This window comes from Oncorhynchus tshawytscha, linkage group LG23 (assembly GCF_018296145.1).
Source record: "Oncorhynchus tshawytscha isolate Ot180627B linkage group LG23, Otsh_v2.0, whole genome shotgun sequence".
In the NCBI taxonomy this organism is placed as follows: domain Eukaryota; kingdom Metazoa; phylum Chordata; class Actinopteri; order Salmoniformes; family Salmonidae; genus Oncorhynchus; species Oncorhynchus tshawytscha.
Genome location: NC_056451.1, coordinates 5,415,883 through 5,434,323, shown reverse-complemented (window position 1 = coordinate 5,434,323; position 18,441 = coordinate 5,415,883). Strand labels below are relative to the sequence as shown.

Sequence of the window (18,441 nt, the reverse complement as noted above, 5' to 3'; positions counted from 1 at the left end):
ATACGAGTTCATTTCCCTGTTCTGTTTCGGCTGTCTCCAGCTGGTCTTGTTGCTATGTACATTGCTAGAGAATGATCTAAGCCATTTCCAAGTATCTTGCTCACCCACATTGCAGTTTATATGCTATAGCATTCCTTTTGTACTGCAATGAATAGATTTGCAGCGTGTTTTTGCTGTAAGAAACCCCGGTTGACTCCCGCCTTCACAGGTAGATAGTCCTAGCTTTCAGAAGAACACTCATGTGCGTAGGTAGTAGTTGTGTAAGCAAAGCTACCGCATCAACACTGCTAGGGTAGGTTTCTTTGAACAGAGCCCAGAGGACAATCGGTTCCGGGGGTTAGGCCTTAGTCTAGTGTTTCTGTTGATCTTGTAGGCATGCTTCCTCTGAGGAGAAGGCTTTGATTTCAGTCTGCAAGACTCCCATTGACGGGCTACTGGTGGGAGATCGATAGCGGGCATTTTGTATGACAACGGTATAGGGGGAGGCAGATTTTCTCAGGAGTCAGGTTTTTACCGTGACTTTGCACAATTGGCAGTGACTGGGGAGGAGGTTCCAGGGGATGAGAAGATCCTTTAATATATGGGTCAGGCTGCTGGGCCCAGATGAAGCACAGAGACTTTTTGTTTCAGCCCTGGCGGTTTATATGCCCTAGTATTGTCACGGTCTCTCTCACTCTCTCCCCCCTTCTCTCTCGCTCTCTCTTTCTCTTTCATCCCTCCCTTTTGCCCCGTCTTTCTTTCTCCCCTGTCTCTCATTGTCTGGCGCCTGTCGTGCAGGTTCCGCCAACCATATCTTTGTGACATTCTCTCTTCGACTCTAGATATACTGTAAGAAGAAACTGTCTTTATTCATTCATATCGTTTTCTCTTCTCTCTCCCTCCCCTGTCGTTGCCTTTCCCATTTGAATATACTCCACTGAACAATTTTGGTGTGTCTGAGAGTGTGTGTACAAGAGTGCGTATTTTTCATGCTGTGCTTTTGAGTAAGTGAGTGAATGACTGTTTGTATTGTACTGTACATAACTCTCTCTCCTTCCCTCTCCTCCCATCTCCTAGGTAACATTAAGAACACCGAGCCATTGGATTCGAAGCGCCAGCGTGTCCACACCTTCTGGGTGACAGCGTTTGACTGTGGCAAGAACCGTGCTCAGGCCGACGCCCAGGTCGTCGTCACGGTCAAACCGTCCTGCAAACCCGGCTGGATCGGTAATCAATACACTAAACCCATCACCCCCCTCATTATTCATGACTTCTTCATCTACCTCCTCAGTGGTAGTGTGGAATGGACCTATTCCCTATATAGTGCACTACTTTTGGACAGAACTGTTTGGCCCGTGGTCAAAAGTAATGCACTACAGTATATAGAGAATAGGGTGTAATTTGGGACTACATTAGTGTCTGAAATGATACTGTAGCATATAGAATGGACGTTGATGGTTTGTATTTTGCAGACTTCAATTGAGAAAATGGCGATTACGAAAGATGATAATGCTACGTGATATCTCAATTGGTGTGAATGGTCGAGGGACACAACTTACCTTTACCTTTAGAGCATAATTATCATAACATGAATGACTTAACACATCATTTTTGTACAGTGCTTTCGGAAAGAATTCAGACGCCTTAACTTTTCCCACATTGTTACGTTACACCCTTATTCTAAAATGGATTAAATTGTTTTTTCCCCTCATCAATCTACACACAATACCCCATAATGACATAGCAAAAACAGTTTTTTTTTAAATTATAAACTGAAATATCACAGTTACGTTTAAGTATTCAGACCCTTTACTTAGTACTTTATTGAAGCACCTTTGGAAGCAATTACAGCCTGGAGTCTTCTTAGCAGTGGCGATTTTAGCATGTAAATCTTGGTGTGGCAAACTCCCCCAAAATTGTTTAAATTTAAAATTGTAGTGTTTAAACACTACCGTTCAAAAGTTTAGTGTCACTTAGAAATGTTTTTGAAAGAAAAGCACATTTTTCTGTCCATTAAAATAACATTAAATTGATCAGAAATACAGTGTAGACATTGTTAATGTTGTAAATGACTATTGTAGCTGGAAACTGATGATTTTTAATGGAATATCTACATAGGCGTACAGAGGCCCATTATCAGCAACCATCACTCCTGTGTTCCAAAGGAACGTTGTGTTAGCTAATCCAAGTTTATCATTTCATAAAGCTAATTTATCATTAGAAAACCCTTTTGCAATTATGTTAGCACAGCTGAAAACTGTTATTCTGATTATAGAAGCAATAAAACAGGCCTTTAGACTAGTTGAGTATCTGGAGCATCAGCATTTGCGAGTTCGATTACAGGCTCAAAATGGCCAGAAGCAAAGACCTTTCTTCTGAAACTTGTCAGTCTATTCTTGTTCTGAGAAATGAAGGCTATTCCATGCGAGAAATTGCCAAGAAACTGAAGATCTCGTACAACACTGTGTACTACTCCCTTCACAGAACAGCGCAAACTGGCTCTAACCAGAATAGAAAGAGGACCCCGGTGCACAAATGAGCAAGAGGACAAGTACATTAGAGTGTCTAGTTTGAGAAACAGACGACTCACAAGTCCTCAACTGGCAGCTTCATTAAATAGTACCCGCAAAACACCAGTCTCAACATCAACATTGAAAAGGTAACTCCAGGATGCTGGCCTTCTGTGCTCACTTGAACAGGAAGGTGGCGCAGCAGTCCTTCTGGTTGGCAAATTCTGTCATCAAACTTTGTCATCAAAGTCTGGCATTCTCTGGATTTATGGTGCTTTCAAGACAACTGGAAACTCTGGGGGAAAAAGAAGGTCGAATCATGACGTCAGTGATTTTCAGGTCCGAGCTCTAGAAAAAGGCCCGAATTCCCGACTTGCAAATTCTGAGTTGATTGACTGTTCAAAATGTATTTTCCCAGTCGGAGCTAGTTTTTTTCAAGAGTTCCCAGTTGTCTTGAACTCACTGAATATTTCAGAGTTTTCAGATGTTTTGATTGACAGCATGGCCAATGTATTCAACCTTTTCTGGCCCATGGTGTTGCATGTGAATGTTCATCCTTTTAAGCTTGGAAAAAAGACCGTTAAACCCAGACTTGGACCACACACTCCCTCCACTGAATAGCAGGCAAGTGATTGCTTTGCAACGCTTGCAGTTAGCCACTGATTCCTTCCAAACCACTCATTGTTGAATTTGCAATTTCCAAGTTATGTTTACTTCCAATGACAGATGAGCACCGATACGTTTTATCTATAATTTCTCTTCATATGACAAGGATTGAAAAGAATTTGCCTGTAGATTGTCGACTTGATTCAGGACGATGACTGCTTGTCTAGCTTGCTAGCTAAGATTTTGAAAGTATGATGTTAACATGATCAGTCCAATCAAAGCTACGGTAGATATAACATGATTTGACATCTGTGGCCAATGACCTTGTGCCTTCTTGGATGGACACTTCTAATGTAAATCTATTAGCAGCACCCAGAGGGCTTGAATGGTCAAGCTCTGCCATAGATTTTGTGGTGACGTAGTGTCTCCATGAGTGACAGAACACTGAGCCAATCACGGCGCAACTAGAAAACATTACCAACCCCTACGCTCTGTACTTTTCCGCTAGCTGCACCACCACCAGAGAAAGCACTGAGCTAGTCTGAAACACCTGCATTTTGGAGCTGCCTTACTCAAAATGTGGAAAAGGTCAAGGGGCCTGAATACTTTCTGAATGCACTGTATTTTGATGGGTTTATTTTCTTTGTTGGTTTTCAGGTTGGTCGAAGCGGGTGGAGTATACCCCCGGGTCAGGCAGCATTCCCCTGTTCCCCAGTTTGCACCTGGAGACCTGCGAAGAGACTGTGTGGAACATCCAGGCCACCGTAGAGCTGCAGACTGGCCATATTGGGAAAGGCTGTGACAGGGACAGCTACTCAGACCGATCAGTGCGCAGACTCTGTGGTGAGTGCTGCTTGAGTCTGGGCTATTCATGATGGATTCAATCTTTGGGATAATAATTTGTGACTATCCAAAGATTGAAATGGAGCATGCTCAAGCCACATAGGTTTTAGCCCTATTTGCCACATAAGCATAAAAATACCTTGCATTTGTGGTGTGTGCATAAATTAAATGAAGTAATGCAGTCATGCATTTCGGGAGAGTACAGGCCCTGATATTCATTGAACTCACAATATCAGCTTTTTATTTTATATATGTTTTTATTTTACCTTTATTTATACAGGTTTTTCTCATTGAGAACATCTCTTTTCCAAGAGAGACTTAGTCCAATAGTAGCAGGGGGAACAACGTTTCAGACAAAACAACTTACATACACTAACACAACATTAAACAAAACTATAAACACACAAACAGTACAACAATTACATTTTACGTTAAAAACTCGGAAGTCTTAACTAAAAACAGCTGTCCTAAAGACAATTACACTCTTCTATGATATATACATTGATCAAGTGTTTAAACTCCACCAACGAACCTAGATCATCAAATGTTTTAATGTTTAGGAGGGAATTCCAGGACCACGGAGCTAAGTAACTAAAACTATTTCTACCATGACCTGTTCTAATTTTTGGTACTGTTAGAAGCAAATGAGAATGAGACCGTAATTTATATTTATTTACCGACCTGACTAAAAAAGAAAATGGATAAAATGGCATTTTACCCAATATGGCCTTATAAATCAGTGTATACCAGTGTTTAAGCCTATGCAAGGTCAATGACGACCAGCCATCAGCTCTGTAGAGATCGCAATGATGTATTAGACGTTTTTGATTTGTAATGAACCTGAGGGCTGCATGATACACTGAATCAAGTTCTCTCAGGGTAGTGGTTGAGGCCTGCATATATACAGTCTAAGTCGGAAGTTTACATACACCTTAGCCAAATACATTTAAACTCAGTTTTTCACAATTCCTGGCATTTAATCCTAGTAAAAATGCCCTGTCTTAGGTCAGTTAGGATCACCACTTTATTTTAAGAATGTGAAATGTTAGAATAATAGTAGAGAGAATTATTTCTTTCAGCTTTTATTTCTTTCATCACATTCCCAGTGGGTCAGACGTTTACATAAAGTCAATTAGTATTTGGTAGCATTGCCTTTAAATTGTTTAACCTGGGTCAAATGTTTCGGGTAGTCTTCCACAAGCTTCCCACAATAAGTTGGGTGAATTTTGGCCCATTCCTCCTGACATAGCTGGTGTAACTGAGTCAGGTTTGCAGGCCTCCTTGCTCGCACAAGCTTTTTCAGCTCTGCCCACAAATTTTCTATAGGATTGAGGTCAGGGCTTTGTGATGGCCACTCCAATACCTTGACTTTGTTGTCCTTAAGCCATTTTGCCACAACTTTGGAAGTATGCGTGGGGTCATTGTCCATTTGGAAGACCCACTTGTGACCAAGCTTTAACTTCCTGACTGAGGTTTTGAGATGTTGCTTCAATATATCCACATAATTTTCCTTCCTCGTGATGCCATCCATTTTGTGAAGTGCACCAGTCTCTCCTGCAGCAAAGCACCCCCACAACATGATGCTGCCACCCCCGTGCTTCACGGGATTGTATTGTTTGGCTTGCAAGCCTCCCCCTTTTTCCTCCAAACATAACGATGGTCATTACGGTCAAACAGTTCTATTTTTGTTTCATCAAACCAGAGGACATTTCTCCAAAAAGTACAATCTTTGTCCCCATCTGCAGTTGTAAACCGTAGTCTGGCTTTTTTTATGGCGGTTTTGGAGCAGTGGCTTCTTCCTTGCTGAGCGGCATTTCAGGTTATGACGATATAGGACTTGTTTTACTGTGGATATAGATACTTCTGTACCTGTTTCCTCCAGCATCTTCACAAGGTCCTTTGCTGTTGTTCTGGGATTGATTTTCTCTTTTCGCACCAAAGTACGTTCATCTCTAGGAGACAGGTGTTTGCAAATTGCTCCCAAGGATGAAAAAGACTTGTGGAGGTCTACAATTTTTTTTATGAGGTCTTGGCTGATTTCTTTTGATTTTCCCATGATGTCAAGCAAAGAGGTTCTGAGTTTGAAGGTAGGCCTTGAAAAACATCCACAGGTACACCTCCAATTGACTCAAATTAAGTCAATTAGCCTATCAGAAGCTTCTAAAGCCATGACATAATTTTGTGGAATTTTCCAAGGTGTTTAAAGGCACTGTAAACTTCTGACCCACTGGAATTGTGATTAAGTGAATTATAAGTGAAATAATCTGTCTGTAAACAATTGTTGGAAAAATTACTTGTCATGCACAAAGTAGACATACTGACAAACTTGCCAAAACTACAGTTTGTTAACAAGAAATTTGTTCAGTGGTTCTAAAACAAGTTTTAAGGACTCCAACCTAATTGTATGTAAACTTCTGACTTCAACTGTATAACATCACTAAAATCTAAAACCGCCAGTAATGTACATCGTACCAGCTCCTTCCTGCCCTCCAAAGAAAAACAAGCCTTATGCCGGTAATAAAAACCTTCTGAAGTCCTTTACATGCACTGTGAAGCTCAGCTTATCATCAACCCACACACCCAAATGTCTGTACACTTTAACTTGCTCTACAGTATGTCCAGCCAATGTAGAAATTACATGATTAGTAACATGCCTGGCATTTAAAAATAGCATGCATTTTGTTTTACCCGAATTGAGAACCAGCTTTAAATCATATAGATTCTATTGTATGATGTTAAATCCTCTCTGGGCATTTTCAAAAGCTAAAAATAAACTACTACCACTTGAATAAAGAACATTATCATATGCATAAAAATTAACATCCACTGTTTCAATAAGATCCCCAATGTTGTTGATATACAAAATGAACAACAGTGAGCCCAAAATAGAACCTTGCGGAACACCTGAGCACACCTCTATGGACTCAGATTTACAACTATCCACCATTACACATTGTGTACGATTTGATAGGTAATTTATAAACCAATTTAGAGCATGACCAGTAATCCCACAACATTTTAACCTTTGCACTAACACAGCATGGTCCACAGTGTCAAAAGCCTTCGACAAATCAATAAAGACAGACACACAATGTTACTTCTTATCAAGAGCACGGTGGATGTCATTTAAAACCTTCAATGTTGCCGAAACAGTGCTGTGGCCAGACCTAAAACCTGATTGCATTCCATTTATGATGTTGTTTTCTTGGAAGTAGGCCTTTAGCTGCCTACTAACTAAGGACTCCAGTACCTTTGATGGTACAGACAATTTTGATATGGGTCAATAGTTGTCAAGTAGCGAAGGATCTCCACCTTTCAGGAGAGGCAGTACAAAAGCAGATTTCCATAACATCAAGCGTGAGGTTAAAAATACAAGTTAAGGGGGAGCAATGATGTCTGCAGCTAGGTGTAGGAAGGGGGGGGTCTAGTTCATCAGGGCCAGGGGATTTTTTCCCATCCATTTCTTTCAGGGCTTTACACACCTCTTAAACAGAGAAGGATGAACAGGAGAACCCAGTGAAGGAGTATACAGGGGTGTAAGGTACATTTTTAGGGGGCTCAATTATACCTTTGACCTTTTCAAATAAACTGCCTGCATCTAAAAAAAAATGCTGATTCAAGTCTTTCAGAATGGAGGTTCTCTGTTACAATCTGTGTGTCTACCAACAATTGTTTGGGAAGCTGTGTATCTTGTTTGCACTCCAAACCTTACTTGCCAAAATTTGGATGCATCATTTAAAATATGTGAAGTAGATTTCAGGTAGTGGTCTGCTTTCAATTTACGGATCATAGCCACACCCATATCTCTAAGACGTTTAAAAGCCATCCAATCATCTGCCAAACCAGTCCCTCTTGCTTTAGCCCACATAGCATTTCATTCTCTTATGATTTAGTAAATTCCTTAGCAAACCAAGGGTTCTCTCTGCCCTTAGTCCTGATTTTTTTAAAGGGGCATGCCTATTGCATACATCCTGGAATGCGTTGTGGAATTAAGAAAAGGCTAGTTCAACATCAGGGATTAATTCCATTCTATTCCATTCAATGCTACATCATGTAAAAAACCTTGAATATCAAACCACTTCCAGTTTCTTTTCATAATGACACGTGGAGATTCCTTAGGGATTTTACCATCTCTCACACAGGCAATAGCACAGTGATCACTTATGTCATTTGCAAATATACCAGAAGCATTAAAACGATGAGGAGTATTGATTACGGTCAAATTTCAGAGGATATTTTATATTCAACCTAGTTACACTGTTGATAATCTGAGTGAGATTATAGGTATTGCATAGAGTTTTGAGTTGATCAGATGTTAACCAGTCCTGATTCAGATCACCCATCAGGACAAACTCAGAATTGACATTCTGTGATAAGAATTCAAAAATACAATCCAGAGAGCCAAGCTTACATTTAATGAGTCCAAAAGACAGCTCGTTAAGGCATTAACGTGTTTAGAGTAAGTAAGCACAGTAATGCAGCAAGATTGGAGTGAGTCAAAAGCGGTTTTGAACTCCCAACCTGAAACAAGCACATTAACCACAGACAGTCCCAAAATAGTTAATGCTTATAAGGCCTTTACCAAGTCTAGGGTTGTACAGTATGTCATTTGTGATTTCACTCCTGTCTCACCAGGTGCTGTGAGAGGTGAAGTGGACTTACTCCCGCCCCCGTCCCCAGCAGCCAATTGGACCTCAGCCTTGCCCACCCTCCCTTCTTCTGATTCGTCCCTGGTGTTCTCCTTCAATGGCTCCACCCATGTTGCTGTGGTACCCGACTCTGTTGCCGCGGCCGTATCCGGAGACCATTTCACCCTCCAGCTGTGGATGCGAAGGGGTGGGATCAACACCCAGCCTCCGACTAATCAGGCCAGAGGAAACCACAGGGAGGAGGAGACTATCGTCTGCAGTACCGTCAAGAATGGTCAGTCAAATGGTCAGTCACAACTGTCAGTTAAAGTAAAAATACTTGAAAGCACTACTTAAGTAGTTTTTTAATTTAATTTAAAAAAAAATTTTTTTTTTTTACTACTTGTACTTTTACTTCACCACATTCCTAAAGAAAATAATGTATTTTTACTCCATTCATTTTTCCTGATACCCAAAAGTATTCATTACATTTTTAATGCTTAGCAGGGCAGGAAAATGGCCCAATTCACACACTTATCAAGAGAACATCTCTGCTCATCCCTACTGCCGCTGATCTGGTGGACTGACTAAACACATGCTTCGTTTGCAAATTATGTCTGAGTGTTGGCGTGCCCCCCTGGCTTTCCGTAAAAAAACTAAAACACTCAAATTGTGCCGTTTGGTTAATATAAGCAATTTGAAATTATTTAGACTTTTACTTTTGATACTTAAGTATATATTTGCAATTATATTACCTTTTGATACTTAAGTATATTTAAAAGCAAATACGTTAAGACATTTACTCAAGTAGTATTTTACTGGGTGACTCACTTTTACTTTAGTCATTTTCTATTAAGGTATCTTTACTTTTACTCAAGTACGACAATTGGGTACTTTTTCCACCGCTATGTACCAGTCAGAAGTTTGGACACACCTACTCATTCAAGGGTTTTTCTTTATTTTTTAAAACTATTTTCTACATTGTAGAATAGTAGTGAAGACATCAAAACTATGAAATAACACATATGGAATCATGTAGTAGCCCCCCAAAATTGTTTAAAAAATCAACATATATTTGAGATTCTTCAAAGTAGCCACCCTTTGCCTTGATGACAGCTTTGCACACTCTTGGCATTCTGTCAACCAGCTTTATGAGGAATGCTTTTCCAACCGTCTTGAAGGAGTCCCCACCAATGCTGAGCACTTGTTGGCTGCTTTTTTTATATGTATATTTTTTTATTTAACCTTTATTTAACCAGGTAGCCTAGTTGAGAACAAGTTCTCATTTGCAACTGCGACCTGGCCAAGATAAAGCGGAGCAATTCGACACATACAACAACACAGAGTTACACATGGAATAAACAAAACATACAGTCAATAATACAGTAGAACAAAAGAAAACAAAAAGTCTATATACAGTGAGAGCAAATGAGGTAAGTTATTAAGGAAATAAATAGGCCATGGTGGCGAAGTAATTACAACACAGCAATTAAACACTGGAATGGTAGATTGGCAGAAGATGAATGTGCAGGTAGAGATACTGGGGTGCAAAGGAGCAAAACAAACAAACAAACAAATACCAGTATGGGGATGAGGTAGGTAGATAGATGGGCTGTTTACAGATGGGCTATGTACAGGTGCAGCGACCCGTAAGCTGCTCTGACAGCCGGTGCCCAAAGCCAGTGAGGGAGATGTGAGTCTACAGCTTCAGAGATTTCTGCAATTCGCTCCAGTCATGGGCAGCGGAGAACTGGAAGCTGTAGACGACCAAAGGAGGAATTGAACCTGAGGGGCGACCAGCGAGATACACCCGCCGGAGCGCGCTCCACGAGTGGGCGCTACCATGGTGACCAGTGAGCCGATACAAGGCGGGGCTTTACCTAACGGAGACTTGTAGATAACCTATAGCCAGTGGGCTTGGCGATGAGTATGAAGCGAGGGCCAATCAACGAGAGCGCACAGGTCGCAATGGTGGGTAGTGCATGGGGCCCCGGTGACAAAACGGATGGCACTGTGATAGACCGCATCCAGTCTGTTGAGCAGAGTGCTGGAGGCCATTTTACAGATGACATCACCAAAGTCGAGGATTGGTAGGATGGTCAGTCGCACGAGGGCATGCTTGGCAGCATGCGTGAAGGACGCCCCGTTGCGATATAGGAAGTCGACTCCAGATTCAATTTTGGATTGGAGATGCTTAATGTGAGTCTGGAAGGAGAGCCCACAGTCCAACCAGACACAGTCCAACCAGACACTACATTTGTAGTTGTCCACGTATTCTAAGTCAGAGCCGTCCAGAGTAGCGATGCTAGACGGGCGAGCAGGTGTGGGCAGTGATCGATTGAATAGCATGCATCCAGTTTCACCTGCGTTCAAGAGCAGTTGGAGGCCACGGAAGGAGAGCTGCATGGCATCGAAGCTCGTCCGGAGGTTAGTTAACACAGTGTCCAAGGAGGGGCCAGAAGCATACAGAATGGCATCGTCTGCGCAGAGGTGGACCAGAGAATCACCAGCAGCAAGAGCAACACCACTGATGCACACAGAAAAGAGAGTCGGCCCGAGAATTGAACCCTGTGGCACACCCACAGAGACTGCCAGAGGTCCGGATAACAGGCCCACCGATCTGACACACCGAACCCCACCAGAGAAGTAGCCGGTAAACCAGGCGAGGAAATCATTTGAGAAACCAAGGCTGTCGAGTCTGCCAATAAGAATTTTGTGATTGACATAATCGAAAGCCTTGGCCAGGTCGATGAATACGGCTGCACAGTAATGTCTCCCATCGATGGCGGCCACAACGCCATTCAGAACCTTGAGCGTGGCTGAGGTGCACCCACGACCAGCTCCGAAACCAGACCGCACAGCGGAGAAGGCATGGTGGGACCCGAAATGGTCAGCAATCTGCTCGTTAACTTGGCCCTTGAAGACCCTAGAAAGACAGGGTAGGACAGACACAGGTCTGCAGCAGCTTGGGTCCAGAGTGTCACCCCCTCTGAAGAGGCAGCTTTCCAATCTTTGGGAATCTCAGACGACACGAAAGAGAGGCCGAACAGGCCAGTAATAGGGGTTGCAACGATTTCGGCAGATAATTTTAGAAAGAGAGGGTCCAGATTGTCTAACCCGGCTAATTTGTAGGGATCCAGATTCCGTAGCTCTTTCAGAACATCAGGTATCTGGATTTGGGTAAAGGAGAAATGGTGGGGGCTTTGGCGGGTTGCTGTGGAGGGTGTCGGGCAGTTGACCGGGGTAGGGGCAGCCATGTGGAAAGCATGGCCAGCCGTAGAGAGATTCCATTGAAATTCTCAATATAGTGGATTTATCGGTGGTGACAGTGTTTCCTAGCCTCAGAGCAGTGGGCAGCTGGGAGGAGGTGCTCTTATTCTCCATGGACTTTACAGTGTCCCAGACCTTTTTGAGTTAGTACTACAGGATGAAAATTTCTGTTTGAAAAAGCTTGCCTTTCGCTTTTCTAACTGCCTGTGTATATTTGTTCCTAACTTCCCTGAAAAGTTGGATATCACGGGGGCTATTCGATGCCAATGCAGAACGCCACAGGATGTTTTTGTGTTGGTTAAGGGCAGACAGGTCTGGAGTGAACCAAGGACAATATCTATTCCTAGTTCTACATTTTTGAGAGGGGCATGCTAATTTAAGAGGGTGAGGAAGGCACTTTTAAAGAATAGCCAGGCATCATCTACTGACGGGATGAGGTCAATGTCATTCCAGGATACCCCGGCCAGGTCGATTAGAAAGGCCTGCTCGCAGAAGTGTTTCAGTGATGAGGGGTGGTCGTTTGGTCGCAGACCTATTACGGATGCAGGCAATGAGGCAGTGATCGCCGAGATCTTGATTGAAAACAGCAGAGGTGCATTTGGAGGGCGAATTAGTTAGGATGACATCTATGAGGGTTGTACCTGGTAGGCTCATCGACAATCCATGTGAGATTGAGGGCATCAAGCCCAGTCCGCAGGATGGCCTGGGTGTTAAGCATGTCCCAGTCTAGGTCACCCAGCAGCACGAGCTCAGAAGATAGATGGGGGGGGCAATCAACCCACACATGGTATCGAGGGCACAGCTGGGGGCAGAGGGAGGTCCACAGCAAGCGGCAACAGTGAGAGACCTGAAAGGTGAATTTCCAGAAGTTCCTTCAATTTCCTTCACTCTGCGGTCCAACTCATCCCAAACCATCTCAATTGGGTTAAGGTCAGGTGATTGTGGAGGCCAGGTCATCTGATGCAGCACTCCATCACTCTCCTTGGTCAAATAGCCCTTTCACAGCCTGAAAGTGTGTTTTGGGTCATTGTCCTGTTGAAAAACAAATGATAATCCCACTAAGCCCAAACCAGATGCGATGGGTTATCGCTGCATTATGCTGTGGTAGTCATGCTGGTTAAGCGTGCCTTGAATTCTAAATACATCACAGACAGTATCACCAGCATAGCACCATCACACCTCCTCCTCCAAAAATCTAAAATTTGGACTCATCAGACCAAAGGACAGATTTCCACTGGTCTAATGTCCATTGCTCGTGTTTCTTGGCCCAAGCAGATTTCCACCGGTCTAATTCGTATTCCTCTTCTTCTTATTGGTGTCCTTTAATAGTGGTTTCTTTGCAGCAATTCGACCATGAAAGCCTGATTCACGCAGTCTCCTATGAGATGTGTCTGTTGCTTGAACTCTGAAGTATTTATTTGGGCTGCAGTTTCTGAGGCTGGTAACTGTAATGAACTTATCCTCTGCAGCAGAGGTAACTCTGGGTCTTCCTTTCCTGTGGCGGTCCTCACGAGAGCCAGTTTCATCATAGCGCTTGATGTTTTTTTGCGACTGCACTTGAAGAAACTTGAAAAGTTCTTGAAAGTTTCCGAATTGACTGACCTTCATGTCTTAAAGTAATAATGGCCTGTCGTTTCTCTTTCCTTATTTGAGCTGTTCTTGCCATAATATGGACTTGGTCTTTTACCAAATCGGGCGATCTTCTGTATACCACCCCTACCTTGTCACAACACAACTGATTGGCTCAGACGCGTTAAGAAGGAAATGAACTTTTAACAAGCCACACCTGTTAATTGAAATGCATTCCAGGTGACTACCTCATGAAGCTGGTTGAGAGAATGCTAAGCTGTCATTAAGGCAACGGGTGGCTTTTTTGAATAATCACATTTTTGGTTACTACATGATTCCATATGTGTTATGTCATAGTTTTGATGTCTTCACTATTATTCTACAATGTAGAAAATAGTAAAAATAAAGAAAAACCCTGGAATGAGTAGGTATGTCCAAACTTTTGACTGGTACTGTGTGTATATATATATTTATTTCCCCCACCCTTTTTTCCAAGGGTGCTATAGCATCCTCACTACCCCTTCTTCCCACAGCTATGTATACTGTATCTATATGGCTCTGCTTCAGTCTAATTCTATGAAGTCTGTGGCGAGGAAATATGAAAATCCTTTTGTTGTGAGATGCACTGCTTGTGTCTCCTATTCCTTCTGCATGTTTGGTCTCAAATGCTGTTTTCTGTCTACTGACTGCCAGTCTCCTCTCTCTGTTCCTCAGACGACTCCTTCTCCCACTACTCTCTCTCCGTTCACGGCTGCCGTCTCTCTCTTTTCTACTGGCCCGACGTCTCCGCTGCGCGGCCCGTGAAGTTCCTCTGGAAACTGGAGCAGGTACTATGGGAATGCTGCTGGATGAGGGTGGAACAGTTGCTAGTTGGAGCGCTATGAGTGAAAGAGCCATTCAAAATGGCCAATGCTCACTTACTGCCAGTTGTAATTGTATTGATTTATTTTTAAGACGACTGCATTAAGTAGGGTTACAGCCTGATCCCAAGGCAGACTCGCTAGCTACAAGGGAAAGGGAAGACCTAGTCAGTTGCGCAACTGAATGCAGTCAACCAAAATGTGTCTTTCGAGTTTAACCCTACACCTCTGAATCAGAGCGGTGCGGGGCGCTATCTTAATCGACATCATCGACACCCGGGGAGCAGTTGTTGTAGGGGTTAACTGCTTTGCTCAAGGGCAGAACGGCATATTTTTTCACCTTGCCGGCTTGGGGATTCAAACAAGCAACCTTTTGGTTACTGTTGCAATGCTCTAACCGCTAGGCTAGGATATCTTCCTTGGGGGAGTTTGTAGATATGGACAAGAGGCAGGGGGATTGGGAAGAATAGGATTTGGATGAGAGGCAGGGGCAGAGGGGATAAGGGGATGCTGTGGTTGTGCGGTTTTGGGAGGAGGTTGGAGGGGGGACTAAGTGGTTTTTGCTCGGGTTACTGGTCGCAGACCGCTTAAAATGGGTAGGATTATAGGGGCCATGCTGATACAGATAACATTTGGCAAATCCCTCTGTCTCTCTTTACTTCTTTATCTGTCTCTCTTCTGCGACAAGAACTGTTACAGTGCTCAGTCTGGTGTCATGGGTAGTGTTCAGTAGAAACAAAAGGGATAAAACATTTAGAAACATTCTGATATTATATGGGATAAGTTCATGTAGCACATCTAGTAGATTTTTTTGTTTGTTCTCCTGTTGTATCTGCTGTGTTCAGCTGTTTCTTGACCTCTGACCCATCGTGTCTCCATGTCCTTCTTTCCTCTCTAGGTGTGTGACAGCGAGTGGCATCACCTGTCCCTCAGTGTCCAGTTCCCCTCTGTGACACTGTATGTGGATGGAGTCACCTTCGACCCCGCCCTCATCCACGACAACGGAGTCATACCCAACCCTGCCCCACGACAGCGACTGGTCATTGGCGCCTGCTGGGGTAACGATTGGTTAAACCAAAGACAGGCTAAAACTGCTTCTCCAATAGAAATCCCCAATCACACATATAGGCGATGTCATGGCGACATTGGCTAGCTAAGCTCATGCGTAGAAACACGATATGGTGTCTAACAGTCGTCTGGCGCCGAACTGCGCAAATGAAAGGCACTCTTTCGATATGAAATAGTTTTTCACAAAAATTCTAAAGTTTCAGTTTGTCACTTTAACAAGGTTGGAGTAATAAGATGTTCAGCTACTTAAGATATTGGCTCGAATCTAGGTTGTGCCTTTAGATCACGAGAAAATAAACAACTAAGGAATCAGTTTTGACTTCCCAAACCCCGGCCTGGTCTGTTTCGCAAGAGTTACCAGAAGTGTCGCGGTGTTAAGCCTCTGGGTTTAGAAACTCTGTGGTTAAACCTTACACCACGTAGAGCGGTTCAACTTTACTGCATAGAACCCCTGTCAGCAAATGAAGGATGCCTAAGTGGGTCACACTTTACATTGCAGAGGTCCTATACTAGTGTAACTACCAGTTGAATAACTAATAACATATTTTTCTATAACAAGCTAGTTAACAAGAATGAATTAGAAATGTGACTTTTAATTACATACACATATAGATACCCTGGAATGATGGCTATGTAAATGTGTTGTTAATGAGTGGTAGTTGATGAGAACATGGCAAGGAAAATATGACAATAATATACCACAATAGACAATGGAATATATTTATCTGGCAATACATTTCTAGAATAGGTTACAAGATTACAAAAGAGCAACGCCTGCCCCAAAAATATATTTTTGAGAGTTGTCACAGTTCATATTCTTCTGCTAATGAAACAGTTCATAGAACCAAATGTTCCAGCACACCAATGAAAGCAACGCACAAAACACACACGTGCACACACACACACACACACACATACACTTATACAGTGCCTTGCAGAAAAGTATTCAGACCCCTTGGATTTCTTCAAATTGTATTGTGCTACAAAGTGGAATTCAAATGTTTGTAATTATCATGTCAACAGTCTACACAAAATATTGTAATGTTAAAGAGGAAGAAAAATTCTAAAAAATATATATATATATATAGTTGTTGCATAAGTATTCAGCTCCCTGAGTTCCTAATGGTTGGTATAATCAGTGTATAAACCATTGCATAATTATTAACTTGACCATGCTTAAAGAGATATTCAATGTTTGATACCAAACACTGCCATTCTTTGAGGCTTTTGAAAGCTCCCTGGTCTTTGTAGTTGAATCTGTGTTTGAAAGTCAATACTTGGCTGAGGGACCATACAGATGTACAGTTGAAGTCGGAAGTTTACATACACTTAGGTTGGAGTCATTAAAACTCATTTTTCAACCACTCCACAAATTTCTTGTTAACAAACTATAGTTTTGGCAAGTCGGTTAGGACATCTACTTTGTGCATGACACAAGTTATTTCTCCACAATTATTTACAGACAGATTATTTCACTTATAATTCACTGTATCACAATTCCAGTTGGTCAGAAGTTTACATACACTAAGTTGACTGTGCCTTTAAACAGCTTGGACAATTCCAGAAAATGTCGTCATAGCTTTAGAATCTTCTGATAGGCTAATTGACATCATTTGAGTCAATTGTAGGTGTACCTGTGGATGTATTTCAAGGCCTACCTTCAAACTCAGTGCCTCTTTGCTTGACATCATGGGAAAATCAAAAGAAATCAACCAAGAAATCAACCAAGACCTCCACAAGTCTGGTTAATCCTTGGGAGCAATTTCCAAACACCTGTCTCCTAGAGATGAACGTACTTTGGTGCAAAAAGTGCAAATCAATCCCAGAACAACAGCAAAGGACCTTGTGAAGATGCTAGAGGAAATGGGTACAAAAGTATCTATATCCACAGTAAAACGAATCCTATATCGACAGAACCTGAAAGGCTGCTCAGCAAGGAAGAAGCCACTGCTCCAAAACCGCCATAAAAAAGCCAGACTACGGTTTGGAACTGCACATGGTGACAAAGATTGTGCTTTTGGAGTAATGCCCTCTGGACATTCACCCAACTTATTGTGGAAAGCTTGTGGAAGGCTACCCAAAACGTTTGACCCAAGTTAAACAATTTAAAGGCAATGCTACCAAATACTAATTGAGTGTATGTACACTTCTGACCCACAGGGAATGAGATGTGAGAACTAAAAGATGAAATAAATCATTCTCTCTACTATTATTCTGACATTTCACATTCTTAAAATGAAGTGGTGATCCTAACTGACCTAAAACAGGGAATTTGTACCTGGATTAAATGTCAGGAATTGTGAAAAAACTGAGTTTAAATGTATTTGTCTGAGGTGTATGTAAACTTCCAACTTCAACTGTATGCATGCATGCATGCATGTATGATGTAGAGGTAAGGGGTTAGGTCATTAGTCAGAAATCATGTCAAACCCTATTATTTCACAGTCCATGTAACGTATTATGTGATTTGTTAAGCCACGTTTTACTCCTTTAACTAATTCAACTAAGGGTCTGAATACTTATGCAACAACTGTATTTTAGGTCAATAAAAAAAATGCATATCTAAAAAAATAAAAATAAATTTCTTCCTCTTTCACATTAGGTTATTTTGTGTAGATTGTAGACTAAATATTACAATTCATTTTAATCCCACTTTGTAGCACAATTAAATGTGACAAAATCCAAGGGGTCTGAATACTTCTGCAAGGCATTGTACATACACATACGTCATCTGACACAGAAAAGCATGGCGTTTCCCTCCTCATTCACCTAATTATATTTGTGTGAGATGCTCTGACTGCCTCTCCATACTCTATTAATATCACTGACTTATCAATTATTTAGGCTAACAGAACAACAGGCAGGCCAGACGGTTAGCCTGCCAGTTACACCAGCGCTAATCGCTAAAATGGGACACACTGTCTGCCAATTAGCACTGGAAATACAGTCACACACACATTAATGGCTACTTGCCTGTGTGGCAGTCAGCTGCTGGGAGATAATGAAGGGTATGACACACCTTTGTCAGATTTGCACGTTTATTTTCTATCTTATTCTGTATTTTTTCACTCTTCTCTCTCATTTTCTTTTTCCATTCCTCTCTTGCTT

General features: G+C 42.1%; 1 protein-coding gene across 2 annotated transcripts in view; it reads left to right on the top strand.

Annotated features, from left to right (window-relative positions):
• Positions 1–18,441, top strand: part of clstn3 (calsyntenin 3) — a 38,369-nt gene that overhangs the window by 6,186 nt on the left and 13,742 nt on the right. The window contains exons 6-10 of one of the 2 annotated variants that reach the window (XM_024386079.2): positions 1,057–1,206; positions 3,753–3,938; positions 8,574–8,873; positions 14,120–14,232; positions 15,164–15,323. In XM_024386079.2, coding sequence (XP_024241847.1) covers positions 1,057–1,206; positions 3,753–3,938; positions 8,574–8,873; positions 14,120–14,232; positions 15,164–15,323 — 909 coding nt within the window. The remainder of the gene's footprint in view (positions 1–1,056; positions 1,207–3,752; positions 3,939–8,573; positions 8,874–14,119; positions 14,233–15,163; positions 15,324–18,441) is intronic. The other variant, XM_024386080.2, reaches the window with a different exon arrangement.